The sequence below is a fragment of the Abramis brama genome (assembly GCF_963993115.1).
Source record: "Abramis brama genome assembly, chromosome: 12".
Classification (NCBI taxonomy): domain Eukaryota; kingdom Metazoa; phylum Chordata; class Actinopteri; order Cypriniformes; family Leuciscidae; genus Abramis; species Abramis brama.
Window position 1 is genome coordinate 17,618,285 of NC_139974.1, and position 20,715 is coordinate 17,638,999.

Below are 20,715 nucleotides of genomic sequence, written 5' to 3' on the forward strand. Positions count from 1 at the left end.
AGAGGATGATTTTTTCCGTCGATATTGGAACACAAGTGAAGTACAAAGCCTATAATAAAGAATAGTTTAGCATCCAAATACATCGCAAATGTTGAAACATTTTGATTCTAATGAGAGGGTTACGTGAGCCCAACACTGCTTACTTTCATTTTTATTTTTATATTACATTTAAAGGATTTGTTGTGGAATATTTTGAGTGTATCATAAAATCAGAATAAGGTAAGACAAGTAATATTTTCTGTCTTTTATATATATATTCTTGTTACATTTATATTTATATATACATGGAGGGCCCAAGCCGGTGACACCGCCACCCCGGTGCCTTTAGTGTAACTAAAGGCACCAGGGTGGCGGTGCCACCGGCTTGGGCCCGCAATCGCTGCTCGCAGCTATATTTATTATTTTTTTTTTAACATATTTTTACTTCTATTTCTATTCTATTTGTATTCTTTTTATTGTCACTGTCATTCTGTTTGTGCTGTGGAAGCTTCTTCCACCAAAACAAATTCCTTGTATGTGTAAATATACCTGACAATGAAGCTCTTTCTGATTCTAATTCATTACTGTTTATATTGGTTAAATGTTACAGGACCCTAGTAAAAGAAATGGGGTTGGGAGGAAAAGGTGACTAGCCAACAAGCATCCAAGAAGTGGGAGAATTTAAAGAGAAAATATAAGGTAAGCAATGTGGCGTTATGAAAACCTTTGACAATCTCAATACTAGTCATTTATTTCACAGTATATTTTACATTTATCCTTGTTAACTGAACACACACATATTTTTAGCAGGAGAAGCTGTAATTTCTTACCACAATATGTATTTGTCAATTTAATTTAATTACTAATGTAAAACATGTAGTGAAATCAATGAAAGGAATAATTATGAGGATTATATAATTATGAGTATTGTGCTTGTGTCTTCCTCCAGGACCTAAAAACACCTAAAACTGGTTTAGGAACAGATGCTGGAGAGGTAACAGCTGCTATGTGGCAGTACTTTGAGGATATGCACAAAGTGTTGGGTTCCAGGCCTCCTGTGGATCCTCCTGTGGTGGTTGCATCATTTAATGATGAGGATCCAGGAACAATCCTCATGGAAAGGTTTTAATTGTTGTGGTCAGGAATTTATCATTGTTCTTTTGATGTCAGAATGTAGATTTTCAGAATCTACTACATATGATATATTACCCATTTCGGTATTGTAATTACTTATATATTGTCTTGTTCTCCTAGGAGATTGTTGAGCATTACTGCAGCCAGCACTATAGGAGCCTCCTCACCTTTGCCATATACAGGAGCCACAGCCTCCAGTAAAATACCTGAAACAGATACACAATTCACCATGCAATATGTTTGAAAACATTTTATTGCAAATAACATACACAGTTAAAAAAAGTAAGAACAATATATATATATACACACACATTTATATACACATCTGGGTCATCTTCATGGGGCTTGCACAATACCTGAAACTAGGGCAGCCAGTCTGTCCCTTGTAGCATTCCCAGAGGTTTTGTTGTATGCCATGGCTTCACATGGAGGTTGGAAGTCAAAATTGTCCCTTAAAATGTCGTCGTCTGGCTCAAGCATGTTCCCGTTGTCCAAACGCACATTGTGCAAAAAGGCACAGGAAGCAATGACCTGGGGTGTAAATGTTGGTTTGACTTCCAAAGCTCTGAAAAGTGTAGACCTTCTTGTTTTCATGATACCAAAAGGCCTTTCAATTATGCTGCACGCCCTTGACTGGTAGTAATTGAAGCGCCCTTGTCCAATCTCTTTGTAGGGTGTGATCAAGCAGAGTGGGGTGTCTAAATAGCCCCCATCATCCAGAATAATGAACCCTGTAGGGGGATACTGTTGTGCCCTATAAAATGAAATGTTTTTCAGTATTCATGTGTCGTGAACTGATAGCAAATAATTACATCTAGGAATTGTCCACTGGAATCACATATTGCTTGCATGTTGATGGAATAAAAGCCCTTGTAGTTTAAATTGTCTATTTGGTGCCGCCGTGGGGGTTTGATCCTCATGTGGGTGCCATCTATTGCAGCAACAACGGTGTTAAATGCAGGGGTTCTTGATAGTTGGACAAATCCTTGCCCCACTGCCTGCAGCTCCTGTGCTTGTGGGAAGGAGATGGCTTTCTTCAGGTTTACCCATATGTTTTGTGCCACTCTGCGGATTACGCGATGGACTGCTGCTTTCGGCACACTGAAAACACTGGACACTACCCAATATTACTTAGGCGTCGAAGATATCATCGTCTCCGTTATTTTCTGCGAACTTCAGAAGATAAATGCAAAAAAATAGCTGTAACCCACGCAACTGCTACAGCTGACGACGGCATCTTGGAAGTTTGTGATAAACATTGACGCATCTCCTGTGACGTAGGCACTAGCGACAACTATTGACATGTAACGGTGTAGTAGTGGTGTCCCATTTCTTAGGGGAATATTTTCACCCCACGCCTTGCCACTCTGTTTCAAGGTGCAAGGGTAAGGACTAGGCAAAAGGGTTAGGCGAAGGGGTATAAAATAGAATTGGGATTGGGCCAAAATCGGACACCCCTGCCATAGTGCTTTCTTTTGATATCGAAGCTTTAATAGATTTTACAAAAATAAATAGAATTTAACGATACTATAATTGTAGTTATAATAATTTGTGTTCAGCAACTTTTTTTTTTTTTAAAGTGAATCATATTGTATTTAGTATATTAACGTTTTATTAACTGAATTGACTTGTTCTTAAGTAACATCATGCTTTTTTTTTTTTGATTTCAGAGAACCCAAAGGAAAAGAGGCAGTAGTCTGATGTAAGACAGATTTTTAGTAGACTGATGTAAGACAGATTCAGACTCCTCTGAAGCCTTCGCTGTCGAAACAAGCCAAAACAGCTAGATGTCAGATACAGAGGCTAGATACAGCTATGCCTTTGCATACAGCGCCAGTGCCTTCAACGGATATCTTGGGACCTCCCAAAAAAGGTCTTGAATACCATCACTGAGGCTAGAGCACCATCTACCAGGCCCCTCTATGCTCTAAAGTGGTCAGTATTCACTGGCTGGTGCTCAGCCAGGGACCTCAAGCCCCAGTCATGCGAAGTGTCGGTGGTACTCTCCTTCCTGCAAGAGCTTTTGGATGCGGGTCGCTCCCCATCCACGCTCAAAGTGTATGTGGCAGCCATAGCAGTTTAAAATTGCTCCTGTGGCTGGTGAGGAACTGGGGAGAAACGACCTCATCTTTCATTTCCCTAAAGGAGCCAGGAGGATGAACCCAGCCCCCCCCCCCAGGGGACATGGCAAATCCCCCCCCCGCCCCGAAAGTTCCTCTGTTCGAACCTTCAAAGGGATATAAAAAATGCAGGTCGGCCTATAAAAGGTATAATGCATGTATAGAGTATACTGAGGCCCACAGCCCTAAACTAAACACAGTCGCCACTCTTCTGCATAATGGTAACCACAAAATTCAAAAACATTACAGAAAGTCCTCTAAGTTTCTAACATTAGTAAATATTAAACACTAACATTATAACAACATCTTTCCATTTACAGAAAAACACATAAAATAACACTTTTATCCCTAAATTTACCCTCCTAAAGCAGTCCCTTGCAAAGCATGCTGGGAACTACAGATCCACTGCCCAGTTAGTTGTCAACAAAAATGATTCATGTAGTTTTCACACAAATTAATTAAGTAAACTTCAGTTTTAAATATATTAGGTTGATTGAACACAATTAAATTAATAGTTGTGACAAAATATTAAACAATTGTGTTACTTTTGCTTATTTTAATTAATTAAATTTAACAAGAGGCAAAAAATCTTTTTTTGAGTGTATTATTAACATCGAAAAAATCAAGCATGTCAAAACCTCCCTCAGCTTTTTTACCACATAAGACCTGTTTCTTCAGATGCTGATGTTTGTTTTTCCAAAAAAAACTTAAACAATAAACTATTAATCTGTTTACAGGTATTCTCATGGACAAATAATGAAGATGGATATATAAAGCGAGCTAGTCTTTCAGCTTTTATTAAAAGAACTCTACCAAGAAAAGATACATCTCTTTGAAGCCAATTGTTAAATATTAATATTATCTTGTCTAAGAGATTGCTATGATTTCTTGCTATGAATACCAAGATATTTCACATTATCTTTAATGAGTATATTATTCACAGAGGCTTATAGTGTCAAATAAACAAAGAATTTTGCATTTAGCAATATTTAATTTTAGACCAGAAGCCTCTGAAAAGACATTAATTGTTTCAAGAGCCTTACCAAACCTAATTTGTATTCTCTAAAAACATCTTGATCTCTTGATCTGACAGTCAAAAATGGACACCCCTTTAATATCAGGATTGTTATGAATACTCAGAGAGAGTAATTCCACAACTAACACGAACAAAAAAGGAGAGATTCCAAAACCTTGCCTCACACCCCTATTAATAGGAAATCTATTATCTATTAGTATCAAATTGTAAAAGAACCGAGCTATTAATGTCCTTATTTATCATTTTAACCACTATAGTAAATTTCTCTCCAAAGCTAAACAACTCTAGTGTCAAAAATAGAAATTTGTGTTCAATGGTGTCGAACGCTTTGTAAAAGCATTATGATGTGCATAATCTATGAGATCTAAGGCTGCGTTCACACTGCAGGGCTTAATGCTCAATTCCGATTTTTTGAAAAAATTGGATTTTTTTGCAAGGCCGTTCACATTTCCAATTAAATGCGACCTTTTGTGATCTCCTGTGTGAACGTGAAATGACCCAGAAGTGACCCGCATGCGCAGAAGAGTACTCAACGGTCAACGACGTCACTTGTTGTTTGCGGAAGTAGCTTAACTTCAACTAACTGTGATTCACTCACACACACACACACACACACACAACACACAAGCGCGCGCAGCGACCGTTACACAAGAGCCAGACAGCAGCCGCTGACCTGTCTAATATCAGCACAAATAAGTTAACATAACGTTAGTCTACTCTTATTCACATTGGATATATAATGATGGTGGCCGTGGGCTTTTATTTATTTTTTTAATTAACGGGCTCGTCGAGGTCGACCCGTTCGGCAGATTTACCTCAGCTCGACGAATATGCAGTCCGTTTTCAAACCGACGACTACTTCAACGCAGAATTATGACGTTTGTCGCGTATCAATGACGTGCGGGTCGGATACATGCGACCTGGCCGTTCAGACTGAAGTCGCATTTCAAAAGATCGGATACGTATCGGATTTGGACCACATACCCAAGTGGCCTGGGTCGCATTTGAAAAGATCGGATCTGTGTCGTTCAGACTGTCATGAAAAGATCCGATACAGGTCGCATAGGGGCAAAAAAAACGGAATTGGGTCGTTTCAGCCTGCAGTGTGAACGTAGCCTAAGATTAGCCTGATATTACAGCTTGTATGTCGTTAAGGCATAAAACCTTTTTGCGTTTCATTAATTATTTCAGATAAACCTTTAATTTTTTGGCAAAAACTAATGATATAATTTTGTAGTCTAAATTTAGTAATGTGATTGGCCTCCAATTGACCCTTCGCTAAGCCACGCCCGAAAACCGCCACAGGCCAATCGTGGCTTAGCAACCGTAACTAGGCGCGGGAGGTCTGGCAAGCTTTCGAGCGAGGGAAACATGCCGAAGTGTTGTGCGTATGGATTGTGCAAATCTGATACCCGGTATCCTAAAAGTTTGGACGGGGTGGTGGATTTTGTTCCCTTCCCGAAACCTAAAACCCAAGGGGAGAAATGCCAGGCGTCAACTTCATTTATAGCGTTTTTAACAATGTAGATTGTTCCAAAGCAGCTTTACATTGATAATAGGAAATTAAAAGTAAAGTGTTTTGGCTTTATAGCAGCTCTAGAATAAAGTTATTGTCCAGCTCGTGGATCAAGCAGTGTGATTAAAGGCAAGACGGAGGCTCACTGACATAACTTAACGTTACTTAAAAATATATTTCAACATTTTGTTAATCGACGGCCAAACCGTTACCCCAATCCGATCGCGACTCTCCCGTTAGTTCTAGTAAAAGTAAAAGGTAGTTAGTAAAACTTGCCGGAGATCTCCAAGGAAAAGGTTGGTATGCAAACTTAATCAGTTCATAACAGTAAGTTAATCCGACGTGTGGGCAGTAACGTTAGCCTGGCGCGCTAAAAATATAAGCGGGAGAATGGTATCATTGCAAAGTGGTCAGGCTAATGTCTTGTGTTTATTCCACAATACATATGGATAAGCTGTTTGTTTTATAAATATTAGAATATTTTCAAATTTCACTTACCCTGCTGGGCATGCACATAGCTGTTCCTCAAATTTGTGTGTTTCCCATTTGAATGGTCAGCATATGAGGCGGTTGCTGCTTGCGCTGGGACCTAACGTTATGCTTTAACTTCAATTTTGATGAAATTATTCTCTAATCGTTTGCATATTATGTTGTGGATATAGCCCTCGAATGCATACTGCAGTATTGCACTCTCATATTTTCACCTGTTTGCCAAAAATGACTAATTATCTCCTTAGGAATGTCTGAAACCAGTGCATACATACTGTAATAGACGTGCCAGGCGCAAAAGCTTGACAGGCGTAGCAACAGTAACTAAGGAGGGAGGGGCTTAGTGAAGGGTCAATTGTCAAGTGAGAAAATATCTTTACCTGGTTTTGGTATCAGGGTGATGAGCCCTTGTTTCATGGAAGTACTTAATTCTTCATTAATAATACATTTGTTGTACATTCTAAATAGTGGTCTCTTGATAGTTTCCCAAAAGTATGCATAAAACTCAATAGTTAGGCCGTCTGAGCCAGGGGATTTACCCTTCTTCATATACTGCATTGTGTTGGTAAGTTCGGTTAAAGTAAGGTCGTTTTCGCAAACCGTTTGAAAATACTGGAATGGTTTGACTTTTTGTAGAAAGGAATTCACATAATTTACATTATAATTTTAACTATATAATTTATATATATAAAAAAAAAATACATATTCATTAATTTCAGAGGGATTTTTGGTAATGTTATCATACATTTTTAAAGCCGTTATAGAATTTAATTTTATATTTCAAAGAAATAACTGGTATTTACTCTCCCATTTCCAACCATTTAGCCCTGGATCTTATAAAGGCACATTTAGCTAAATCTAAGTAAAGATCATCTATTTCATTTAGCAAATTAGATAGATATGCTTCCTCCTCTGTGCTAAGATTTTCTTTAGACAATAACTTTTCAAGTTCATTAAGAAGATCTTGACATCTTTGGGAATTAGCCACTTTAAGTTCTTTACCTCAACGCATTGCCAATTGTCTAACTTTAAATTTTGGATATGACTCATAGATCAATCTTCCAATATAGAAGCAGTTTTTGTAGCATATTCTACAAAGTTTGCGTCTTTATTATTAAATTTCCAATAACCACAAATTATTTTACAACTGTTTGAATTTCCAATTAAAGAAATTAAGACTCATTTGTGATCTGATAAAGGTGCATAAATAATCAAAGTATCCAAGACAAATTGAACTGCATTAGTAGATAGGAGCCAAAAATCAATTTGTGATTTATGAGTAAGAGCATTATTTGTCCAAGTATATTCCTTATCATGAGGATGTAAAAAACGACAAATATCAGTAACCTGTAATTCATCATAAAGCAACTCAAATACCTTAGACGTACTGTTCTTTGGGGGGAGTCTATCCACAGAGTCGTTAAAGTCTCCTCCTATCAATAAGTAAGCATCTATGTATTTACTTTTTATGTTTAAAAGTATCAAATTAAGTTTCTTAAACATACATAAATTTAATACATGAAACATACATGAGTTGTTGTTTTGTCCATAAACATTGCAAATGATAAATTTCATATTGTCAATGTTTAAAACTATTATAATCCATCTCCCTTCTCCAGAATAAATTGTTTCCACTATATCTCCTTTCTTTAATTTATTTAGGAAAATAGTGACCCCTGCAGAATAAGATCTAATCTCCCAAAATTAAAAACTGTCATCCAAGAGAAAGAACAATGAAAACTAGAAAAATGCATTTCCGGAGGAACTGCGAAGTGTGCTTGCTCGGGTGCGGTTCACTAACGTTAACAGGTAGTGGATAAGGGTGCGTTGAAGTTTGCTTGATCTGAGAATTTCAACAAAAGTACTTTTATCAAGATTGTGCAAAAAGGTGAAAAGTTATGTGCATTAAGAGACATGTCTGCAATGTAGACTTGTGCCAATGGCATTGTTTATGTGGCTTGGTTGTTGGTTTTGAAATAATTGGTTATGAATATACAGCAGAGAGTGGGAGTGTTTTGGGTGATGAAATAGTATTGAAAAGAAGTTGAAAGTCTTCATTTACTGTATCCAATAAGCCAATACAAAACTCACCCAGCTGTTCTGTGGTTGAGTGTTCCCTTTGATTAGGAACAAATTTATTATCTCAAATTAAGGTCTACCGTAATTAGCGATGCTTTGATTGCTGCTGTCAAGATGGTTGTCATCACCTACACAGAAACGCTGATTTGTATAGCCTACCGTCAGTCCTCATATTGTAATTAAATGAAAAACGCTATCAGTTTCACTATTAGCTTACTCTAGCGATGCAATCGCAACAACATGGATAACGCTGTTTAGCCTTGCCTAACTTTATATGACATATGCGCCATATATGCTAGAGTTACACATCCCGCTGCCATTTCAGGGCTTGAATTTCGGTGCGGGAATGTGGGGATTGCGCATAATTTAAACCATTCCCGCAAGGTTAGCTTTTATAGTGCGAGAAATTCCCGCACAAATATATTCGCTTCATCTCAGAACAAATGATTAAAAAATAAATTCACAGATGCGAGAAAAAAAGATGTCAAACTGTCTTTTATTTTCGAATTTAATTCCTCAATCAGCGCTGGACCGGCATTCTCTGTCTTCCGCTGAGCCCTGGCCGTAGACAGATCATATGTTTCACGCTGTCAATGCAGTGGTCTGCGTTGTGCTGATCTTATTCACACTATCGAGTGTAGGTGCAGCATTCTAACATTGAGTCATAATGAGCTGTTTGTGAAGAAATTATCCGCTTCCAAATTATGTCATTTTAATCACGAAATTGAAACATTAAAAAACAATTTGCTCTTTATGGTGTGCGAGTGATAGAGCGCGGCAGCAATGAACCAACTGATCAGCTTGCAGCGTAACAACATTGAATGCTCGGCCGAACAGCTGATCATAGCTGTACAGGGCGCCTTATTATTTTTCATCTCCATAAATATATCTAGTAGTAAAGCTAATGCAAGGGCTAGAAATCAATTAATCTTTTGCTGATACTTCCTTGTCATCATGGAGAGCGCAGTTCATGGTTGCATAGCAACGACAGACGCCACGGGAGAGCAAGTGCTTGTGGAAAAGACCTCGCGCTTTCCACTTGTTTTTATACATCTAGAGCGACGTTGTTGATTGTTTGAGCATGTGACTGCACGTTTCTCCTTGTTTTCTACTGTTATGCGCAGCATATTTCCCGCGCGCACAAACACAGCCACAGACAATGAATTGTTAGAAGACCGAATGTATGATGCATAATAATCTTTAGATCCCCCCATGTGACCCATGTAAGCGGTGGAATTCCCTCCCAGTTTAAAAAACGAAATTCAGGCCCTGCATTTATTAAGACAAACCTAGTAAAAACAAATGCAGTCTATTCACTGACTTGGCAGCTCTGTGAAATGTAATACAACAGTGCCACCTACTGTCTAAATGCATTAACATTAAAAGTGTAAGGTGAAACTCTTTTGCATAGACATAGGTAAATGGGTTTCTTTACTTTTGCATGTAAATCACAATGAAGTCTGAGGATTAAGAGCGCAGCGTGTCGGCTATGAATAGCGCCATCTTGGCCTCTCTCGTCATGTCTTGTTTCAATGATCTATTCTATCTGGGTATGCATTGACGTCACTTTCCTGCCAGAACACACCCCCTCAGCTGGACTGAGTGGCAAAAGAGCCTGTTGTGTGAATGGATTTAATAGGGGAAACTGCAATAACGTGAGTAAAACAAACGATTATCATTTTAAATTAAAGGTTGGACTCGATATAGTGTTCCTTACAACTTACCAAAGATCCAGTGTTTCATGAAAATTGACATGCAGATTTAAAGCAGTTAAAAATCACTGGGACGGGATCTCTCCTAAAATTTTGTGTGCCTCCTCTATTTTAAAACCAAGCAGCCGCCACTGTTGTCCAGCCCAAATTGTATTATTTTATTTTTTTTCCAGTTTTTAATTAAAAACATCCAATTATGCAGAATATACGATGGTAATATTTAATTGATGAGTTGTCAATACAATATAAACCAATACAATAGGGTATGATTTTACCCCTAAATTCAGCATATTGACACAAAATGATAACTGGAAATCCACCTTTCGCAGCCTGAAGTCCAGTTGTTTCTATGAATTGGAAATTATTATTGGAGCGATCCATTTGCTTTTCTGTTCTGTAGCTTTCAGCAGTTTGTAAAAAATATATATCTCAGATTTCTTGTCAAATGTAGATGTAGATGTGTTTTGTGGTTTTCGTGGCATTCACGCTGAAAACAAATGGTGCCACTCAGTCTTTTTGCTACTCAGTGGTCGTAACTGCTGTCACTCCGGCCAATGGTGAAGTCTATTCCCCATATGGGGGCCTATGCAAGTCTGTTCTAGTTGGTTAAATGAAGTCCAAGTGCCTCCTACAGTACAGGCTTATTATGTGAAGTTTAGGCTGTTATAGGTGATGTGAAAAGACTTATTACATTATTTGCTTTACATTTGAGCCACTGCCCATGGGGAACTCTGCACGTCCCTGATGTAAAAACATGTATGTAAAAAAATAAGGGGATTGTATCAAATCATTAATTTAATATAAACTTTAATATAAAGTGGGACCAAATCTTACTGAATTATTTCCCATTACAGATAGATGTTGGTCATGCTTCAGCCTAAAGTAGCCTATAAATAGCTAGGAGGAGTGGTCTAAAGAAAACTGGATCATTTAGCCTACTTAAAAGGCGACTACAAGTTTACTGTAGTCTTTATTTGCTATAATATAACAATTAGTGTAATGAAGCGCCCAGAACACCGAACAACTTTTTTCATTGATACATTAATTGAAATGAATGCGTTCCATCGTTCTTTCTGAGATTAAAGTGAGACAAACATTGAGCTGGGGAGTCAGCTGCCCATTTCTCAGCATAAGTGTTGAGAGCAGATCGTGGATGAATTTCAGAAACGGCATGGACCGCGAGCCGTGTAACGCAGACTCCAACCGAACTCCCGCGGAAAAGGTAAGCCGCATTCATACAAAATCATAAAAAAATGTAAGAGAGAAGAGCTCCTCGCGTAGGCTAAATAAAGATACTGATCGTCATGCCTTGATTCCAGCAATATTTCCTTTATTTCACAGAGAAGACGCGGAAACACAATGAAGTTTAAGCACTTCATTTAGGCTACTTTTAGTAAAAATAATAATAATAAAAAAAACATATTACTTTTATAGTTAATATAGGTATATAACTATACGTTTTTTTTTTTAAGTGACCTCCAATTAGGCTATCCTTTATATAGTTTATTTCTTTAAACATGTCTAGAACGCATTTATTAGGCTATTATTAAGAATAACAATTAGCATACTAAAATAACATTATAAATTTAAACTAATTTGATGATATCTGCAATGACAATTTCACTTGTAGAAATCTTAAAATAAATTGCTATTACGATTTTATACAATTTTATTTTACTTTTATAATCAAATGTAATTACACATAGGCCTATTTAACTTCCATTTGATTAGTCAATATGTCATTTTAATGATTTAAGGAATTTCATGGAATTTTCATTAGTCAAAACTATTCAAATTTTCTAAATTATACTATATCATAACTAATAGTAAAGCAGGGAGCATTGAAAGCTAAATCAACTTCAAAGATGTTTAGGAAATTCCATTTAATCATTGAATAGGTTCTGGAAAAGCTAAAAGAAATGTATGAAAGGAATATATATACACACACACACACACACACACACACACACACACACATATATATATATATATATATATATATATATATATATATATATATATATGTATATATATATAGGTGAATGATGGATAAGGATTTAAAATGTGAAAGAAAAAAAACTGGCAAAAAATTATAATTTTAGGACGTAATGTTGTGTATGTAATGCAATGCTATATATACACATTTCAAGAATGTAATTAACTATTTTTTTTGGTGAATCTTTTTCTCCATGAAAATGTCATTCCTGGGTAATGTAATGAATTTTTTAATTAACCACATTGGTAACACTTTACGGTAAGGGTACATGAATTATCATGAATTCATGTATAAATTCATGCATGAAATATGCATTCATTCATGCATTAATATTTCATGAATCACCAGGAACTAACACGAGTTCAACGTTTTTCATTCATGACTTCATGGATGAACAACACCTTAATTAAAACATTAACTAAGATGAGTACATCATCATGAATTATGATTTATTACGCATGATCATGATGTTTTCTTTGTTCACACAAAAAATTGGTCTTTACCACCCATTGTGGATAAAGCTATGGTTATGGTACATGAATCATCATGAATTCATGCATAAAAAAGTATTAATTCATGTATGCAAGACTACTCTTCGAATTATTAAAGGAATGTACAAAAATCCACATTTTCTAATGCATGAATACAGGCTAGAACAGTATATCAATTAATGTGAGAACTTTTTTTCTGAATTATGATCTGAGTTTACAAGCATGTTCATGTCTTCTTCATAGCCTGCAGGTAAATGGACAGACCCCAAAATTGGCCAATCACAGCACATAACATACGAATTCTGTTGGCGTTCAAATACAGTAGTCATCATTAACTAAGCATTATTTATCAATGGCTTCATCATGTGTGTGGCCCCTCAACTAAAGTGGTGACTTGGTGCTTTGAAACACTGATGAACAATGTGTTTTCATTATGATCTGAGTTATCCAGCATGTTCATAATCAGATTAATGTACTTTACGTCGTCTTGCGACGCTGTGAGGAATAATACTATCGTAATAATAATCGTGGAAAATTTACCTCAGAAGTCAAGTCAAGTCACCTTTATTTATATAGCGCTTTTTACAATACAGATTGTATCAAAGCAGCTTCACATTGATAACATGAAAATAATACAACAAAGTTTGTTTCTAGAAGAAAATTGCATCATCGTCCACCCTAAATAAGGCAGATCAATAATATTGTTGAATATTAAATGTCCCAACTAAGCAAGCCAAAAGCCAAGGCAACAGTGGCAAGGAACCAAAACTCCATCAGGTGACAGAATGGAGAAAAAAACCTTGGGAGAACCCAGGCTCAGTTGGGGGCCAGTTCTCCTCTGGCCAACGAGCGAACAGTGTATGATTATGATCCAGGCAGCGTTACAGGTCAGAAGTCAGATTGGTCGTGTCGATGAGGCCTTCACAGGGCTGATGAGGCTGGCACTTCAGGGATGCGTCATGGTTGGGTCCAGGTGCAGATCCACCATCTGATCTGGATACGGCCGGAGTCCACCTCACTTCAGTAAACGGAGAGACTGGTTGACACTTCAGTACTGCATTGTCGTTGCGTCCAGGCGCAGGTCCTTCATCAGATCTGGATACGGCCTGGATCCGGTGGACTGCGGAAAACCTTGGTATAAACAGAGAGACTAATAATAGGGATTCGTAAATGTGTAAGCTAGATTTATGCCTATTTTTTCACATCTTCATGGACACAACAATGATTTCCCTCATGTTGTAATATTTTCCTTGTAATTATGTATGGTTTGCGAAAATGGGAACTGCTGCGTCTGTGTAGATGAGAGAAGTGTATGCACGTTGTGCACACGCTACATTATGGCCAAGCATGCACCCTTAAAATAGCATCTGAATAACATTTTCTGAAACTGCAAAATAGCACCAGGGAACGTTTGCGCCGGAACACGCCTCCTCTTTTCACTGAACCGCCCCCGGGAGTGCGCAAGTTCATTCCCTAATTTACAGACTGTGGAGGGAAAAGTCTGCTGTGCGTCGGGTGCAAAATAGGAATGATAAATGCGTCGGTGCAAAGTCAATTGCACTGGGTGCAAGATAGAGACCTTAGGCTTGTTGCAAGTGAGTCAAGTCAAGTCACCTTCATTTATACAGCGCTTTTAACAATATAGATTGTTTCAAAGCAGCTTTACAGTGATAATAGGAAATTAAAGTAACATAGATTGTTTTGGCTTTACAGCAGCTCTAGAATAAAGTTATTGTCCAGATAAAGTTCGTTTTGATTAATTCACTTCCGTCGCAAAGATCATTAGTTATTAACGTAGGGGCCGCTAACACGACGACGTTCTAACAGAAAACCCTTAAGTTTTCTGTTATCCAAGAATGACATGTTGTTATCCAGGAATAACAAAACAAATTTTTTTTCTTTATAATCAGGCACTAACTTAACCACCTATGGAAAACTACAACTTAGCTATCATCACTTAAGGTAATCTTTTAGATCAAATTTATAGTTTTTTAATATAAAAACATTATGAATGTTTTATTAGTGTTATCCAAAAGGACACATGATATTGCTACAACTGAAAAGGTCAAAATGTCAACATTTTAAGAGACGCTTCCTGACCGTTGCACATGTTCTGATGCTCCTTCAGGGTCTTCTTTTTGATACAATATTATGTCACATGACATACCAAAATGCATTATGGTGTAAAATGGTCATTGATGTCTGTTATCCAGGACTGACATTAGAGAAATCACAATTTGGAGACAAAAGTCTTTCTGTCATAAAATTTTTAATAAGCTTAGTATTATCACTCTATTTGTAGGTATCGTTGAAAACATCAATACAGTTATGGCCAAGTAGATTTTAAATACTTTTATTTATATTTTTTACATTTTTTGTCATATTTTTGTATTCAGATTTTAAGCCGGGACAGTTACCCTGAATGACATTTTGGGACTTTTGAGCTCAATAGTTCCTTAAGGATTAATTATTTATAATAAATTCTCACATGAGTACTTAAAGAGGGGGAAGTTGAGTCACTTAATGATGTGCATTTAAAAATGTATACATTTTTAATATTATGAATATGCTTTGGACACCAGAATTGACACGCCACGTCATTGACCCATATACCCATATATATATATATATATATATATATATATATATATATATATATATATATATATATATATGTGTGTGTATATATATATATATATATATATATATATATATATATGTATATTTATATATATATGTGTGTGTGTGTGTGTGTGTGTGTGTGTGTGTGTGTGTGTGTGTGTGTGAACAAAGCAGCTTGATCTTATTGTTAAGCAGGTATTAATACATAACATTTACAGGTACAAAACATGATTTTTTTATGTTTGGAAATATAATGTACACTATGGACTTATTGACCCAATTTAAATGTAAACATTATTAAGTAAGGTAAGAAACATAAAATATTTACTAATCTTTTCTTAATTTACTAATCATATAATTAAGATATTTGTATAATTGCTCTTTTACCATTTTATAGATATATTTTAGATCCCTTAACTCTATACCCCCCAAACCCAAACATAACCCATTTCTAGAATATAAAAATAATAAATAAAAAGCAAAGGGCAGAAATGTGTAGGAAAATTAACCTACCCATAACCATTTCTTAAAAACAAGTAGCCTACTGTAAAGAAAAACAAGACAAACGTAATCACAATCATTTATTTATTGTAAAAATGTTAAAAGCAGTCCCAAACATATAGTCCAAATTACAATGTATCGCAGTCGCAGTCCTCTCTGGTGGTATAATAGTTTTGTGTGAGATACAGAGCAGAATTTAAGTTATTAATCGCTGAAAATCTTATCACGATCTACTCCACGAAGGCCCACATTTCCCATTCCAATGCACATCACCCCGAAACATGGCATGTCACAATCTGTGACAAAACAGCCGAGAGCCAATGGCTGTTTCTCAAGTCTAAGAATGCAAAGAAAGAATATGCATTATCATTGAGACCGGTCTTGCCAGGTGACCTTGAAAGAACAAACTCGGAAGGACACGACGACACAGAACATATCTTTGTTAGATGTGCTATGATCTTACTGCTAAACTGACCATTTAGCACATATTAGGCAGTGGGTCACAATACAATACACAATCACAGATGTCATAACATGTTCAGATATTTATATATTTTTGTAATTCATATATTTACTTATATATCTTTTTATTTTACATGAGTACTTCTGCACTGTAAAAATTTGCCCTTTAAAATAACAGTAATCTACTGGCAGCTGTGGTTGCCACCAATGTACTGTTAATTTACAGCCCTTTACCATTAATTTACAGCTCTCCTTTTTTACAGTATGTTACCATAAAAATACCATGGAAGGTAATTAATTTAATTTAGGAATCCAATTGCTTTAAACAGTTTGGGTTCAAAACTAGTATACTGATAGTACTGTGAACTTCATTTGAGTCTGAAAATTAATATCTGAAAATGAATATCTCTTTATATAAAACTGCAAAAGCCTAATGTGTAATAGTGAATTAATTAAAAACATGATTTTAACTAAAGTCTTTGCAGTTTGTAGAAAACAATAGCACACGTGTTAAAGTACTTAGCAAGAAGATTGTCACTGCATCAGCACCTACACAGTTACTGTCTTTAAATAAAGCAACAGGCAGCATAATATCAGTGTTTCTCTGCTCATCTTTGACTGAAGCTGAAGGCTCTACTCTCCAGCACAATTAATTAATTAAACTAATTAATTAAACAGATCTCTCCTATATCATCTTTTGCAAAAACTGTAAAATTTGGCTGTTCTCTTATGAGAGTTCTCTCGTACTGCGTTTTTGTAAAAACGCTGCGGGAAAAACTCTTTTTTCACGAATACTGAAGCAAAAAATTATCCTTAATTTTCCATATATGTAAAGCGCGTTGCAGCAGTACACAGCTATGGCGAGACAGCTTGCTCGCTCATTGGCTGTTCTGCGGCAACTGCATAAGCCTATCGAGCGAGGCCTGAAGTGACGTCAGGCCAATGAGGGCGCTTCGCGCCCTCCTTGTCACTTCCCACCGAGACGGGTGTGGCTAACCTCTATAAAAGGAGCTCGAAAAGGCTGATTCACTTGATTTTCATCTCTTCAGCGAAGCTCACGCATCGCTGGATCACGAGGAAGCACGCGTCGTCTGAGGCAAGCTTTTCAGCGGGACGAGCCCTCGAAGCCGCTGGCCAACGCCGCCTTCTACCGCCGTACCTGCTGCGCTTTCCGACGCCATATCCTTTACTTATTGTTCTTGTGTGTGTGTGTGTGTGTTCGCCTTGCAACACTCACCCCCTAAAAGAGCTGCGTCTTTCTAAAGATGCCTTCCTGCGGCTCGTGCCGAGCCCCACTCACCGAGGGAGACCGTCATGTCATCTGTGTCTCCTGTTTGGGTGAGGATCATGCAGCGCTCGCGCTCGCTGACGGCGGCTGCCCTCACTGCGAGCTTCTGCCGATGGTGACTCTGAGGACTCGCCTGGCTTTTTTCTCAGAGCCTGCACTCCCCGCCGCGCTGCCGCGCCGTAAGAAGCGCCGCTCGCAGCGGGCCCCGGAACCCGCTCCAACCCGACCAAGCTCGCCGGTTCGCCCGCCTGCTTCACCGGCTTCCCCTGAATCACTTCCTGACGCTCAGCGCCCGCAGTCTGCCGCCGCTTCATCAGAGGAAGTTGTTTCCGAAGCCGCGTCGGGGGAGAAAGATTCCTGCTCTCTGCTAGCTTCAGGCAGCGAGGACTGGGCGAGCTCCGAGGATCTCGCGCCTCCTGCCCGTAGGCCTTCGACAAGAGCTAGCATCGAGAAGGAGCTCATGCGAGTACTCGCGTTGGCCGCGGCGAGCCTCGGCCTCGAGTGGTCTGCACCGGAGCTCCCTTCTCACACCCGGCTGGATGGTAGTTTCCTCCCTGGTGAGCGCACCTCTCCGGAATCAAAGCCCGCTCCTTTTCTTCCTGAGCTTCACGAAGAAGTTGCGAAGGCCTGGAACGCTCCCTATTCAGCACGAACACGTTCGTCTGTGTCGCCAGCATTTTCCTCCTTGGATAATGCTAAAGACCGAGGCTACCTTTCACTTCCGCCGGTGGAACAGGCGATAGCGACCCACCTTTGCCCGCCCTCTGCTGGACGGCGGACTAAACCGGTGTTGCCTTCCAAAGCCTGCCGCATGACGTCGACGCTGCTCGCGCAAATTTTCTCCGCCGCTGGGCAGGCTGCGTCGGCACTACACACCATGGCTACGCTGCAGATATTCCAGGGTGATCTCCTCCGTAAGCTGGACGAGATGGGGCCTGAAGCTATCTGCATCGCGGATTTGAGAAGCGCTTCGGATCTCTCCCTCCGCGCTACCAAGTCTGCTGCACAAGCCATGGGACGGTGTATGGCTTCCGCCACTGTTGCTGAGAGGCATTTATGGCTGACGCTCACGGAGATGGCTGATTCCGAGCGCACCGCGTTTCTCGATGCCCCGCTGTCTTCCGCTGGCCTCTTCGGATCTTCTCTTTCCGAGTTCGTAGAGAGATTTACCGAAGCCCAGAAAGCGTCTCAAGCCTTCAAGCACTTCCTCCCGAAGCGCTCTGGTTCTGCAGCGAGTCGTGAAAAACAGACCCCGCGGAGCTCTCAGCCTCAGCCCCCGCCTTCGGCCACCTCATCACAGCAGCGACAGCAGCGCAGCTCTCGGCCCCGCTCTCGCTCTAGCAACCGACGCCCCGCTCAGCGCGGGCCGCGGCCGAGGATTACAGTGAAGCCGGAAGCCCCGAAGAAGTCCTAGCATGCCTAGGAAAGCGCAGGTGTGTGAGCCCCGTTGCGGCCGGTCTCTCACCCAAGCGCGCCGCTGTTTCAGCCCCAAGATTTGCGACTGTTCCAGCGTTCCCCGCTTGCCTGCACACAAAAGCCGTTTTTACGGCTACCCAGATATATCCCGAAAAGAGTGTATTTTCTGGTGTCCCGGCCACGGCCGATGGTGCTATAAATGTAATGTCGATGCCCACTCCTCAGTGCCCATCCATACACACAAGCACAGCCCTACACTTAGGGCTAGCGCACATAAAATCGACTCAGGTCGATTGCGCTTCCAACATAGTAAAAGTGCCCACTTCCCAGTGCCCACGAACACTATGTCCCACAGATCGCAGGCTCTCTGTAAAAATGAGACCTGTGCGCGCTCGCTCTGCTCAGGCAGGCAGCGCGTCCAAAGCAGTGAATGTGCCCGTTTCCCGCCCACATTTACTAGCAGACAGCATGAGTCCCACGAGACATTATAAAGAGAGGCTTCTCGCTACAGTTTTGTCGTCGCCCTCCCCGCTTCACAGCGCGCGTCGAAACTACGGTGACTTTAGAAGTAGCACACCTACTTCGCGCCGAAATATCAAAACTGATGAGCAAAGGGGCGATAGAGCGTGTATCCCAAGCTCAAAGCGAAGGGGGGCTATACAGCAGATACTTTCTGGTCCCCAAAAAGGACGGTGGTATCAGACCCATACTGGATCTAAGACGGCTGAACAGAGCATTAGTGAAACGCAGTTTCAAAATGCTCACGACCAGGAAAATCCTCGCGCATATTCGCCGAGGAGACTGGTTTATGTCGATAGATCTGAAGGACGCGTATTTTCAAATACAGATAGCGTCACATCACAGGCGATACTTGAGATTCGCCTTCGAGGGTCAGACATACCAGTATACAGTCCTGCCGTTCGGCTTGTCCCTGGCACCTCGTACATTTACGAAGTGCATGGACGCAGCGCTCGCCCCTCTCAGACTCAGAGGCATGCGAGTGCTGAACTATTTGGACGACTGGCTGATCCTAGCTCAATCACGATCACAGCTCGTGGAGCACAGAACCGTTTTACTCGATCACCTCGAGAATCTTGGTATCACGGTCAATTGGACAAAGAGTTCGCTGAACCCCAGTCAAGCGATTTCGTTTCTGGGTACCATTCTGGACTCACAGTCTATGACAGCGCGGCTGTCGCCACAGCGCGTGCTGCACATTCAGCGCGCGGCGAGATCCTTCCGCTGCGGCGCGACTACCCCGCTCAAGATGTTTCAAAGGATGCTGGGTCTCATGGCCTCAGCATCGCCAGTTCTTCAGCTGGGCTTGCTCCGCATGCGCCCTCTGCAGTTATGGTTGAAAGCGCGAGTACCGCGCGGAGCGTGGGTGTCCGGCCGGTTACGTCTCAAGGTCAATCAGAGCTGTGTGGCAGCCCTGATACCTTGGATGGCGGACGACTGGTACCGATCAGGTGTAAGCCTGGGGACTTCCTCGAGAGTGAAGATGGTGTCGACAGACGCATCCACCTCGGGATGGGGAGCGCTGCTCGAGGGCAGACCGTTCTTCGGCCTGTGGTCAGAACGAGAAAAGCTCCAACATATCAACTGCCTGGAAATGCTGGCAGTGCACAACGCGCTGACGCGTTTTTGTCCCCAAATCAAGGACCAACACGTCGTAGTCCGTTCGGACAACACGGCCGTAGTGTCCTACATAAATCGCCAGGGCGGTCTCAGATCCACATCCCTGTACAGGCTGGCGAAACGCCTCTAACATGGGCTCAGCACAATTTGCGCTCGCTGAGAGCAGTGCATGTGCCTGGGCTCCAGAATGTGGGCCCAGACAGACTGTCCAGGAACAACATTCCCCTGGGCGATTG

General features: G+C 40.2%; 1 protein-coding gene across 1 annotated transcript in view; it reads left to right on the forward strand.

Annotated features, from left to right (window-relative positions):
- Positions 1-11,161: 11,161 nt before the first annotated feature.
- Positions 11,162-20,715, forward strand: part of LOC311093864 (SH3 and cysteine-rich domain-containing protein 2-like) — a gene marked incomplete at its 3' end in the record, with an annotated part of 180,347 nt that continues 170,793 nt past the window's right edge. The window contains exon 1 of the mRNA XM_084131489.1: positions 11,162-11,287. Within this exon, the coding sequence (XP_083987615.1) occupies positions 11,219-11,287 (69 nt within the window). The 5' untranslated portion in view covers positions 11,162-11,218. The remainder of the gene's footprint in view (positions 11,288-20,715) is intronic.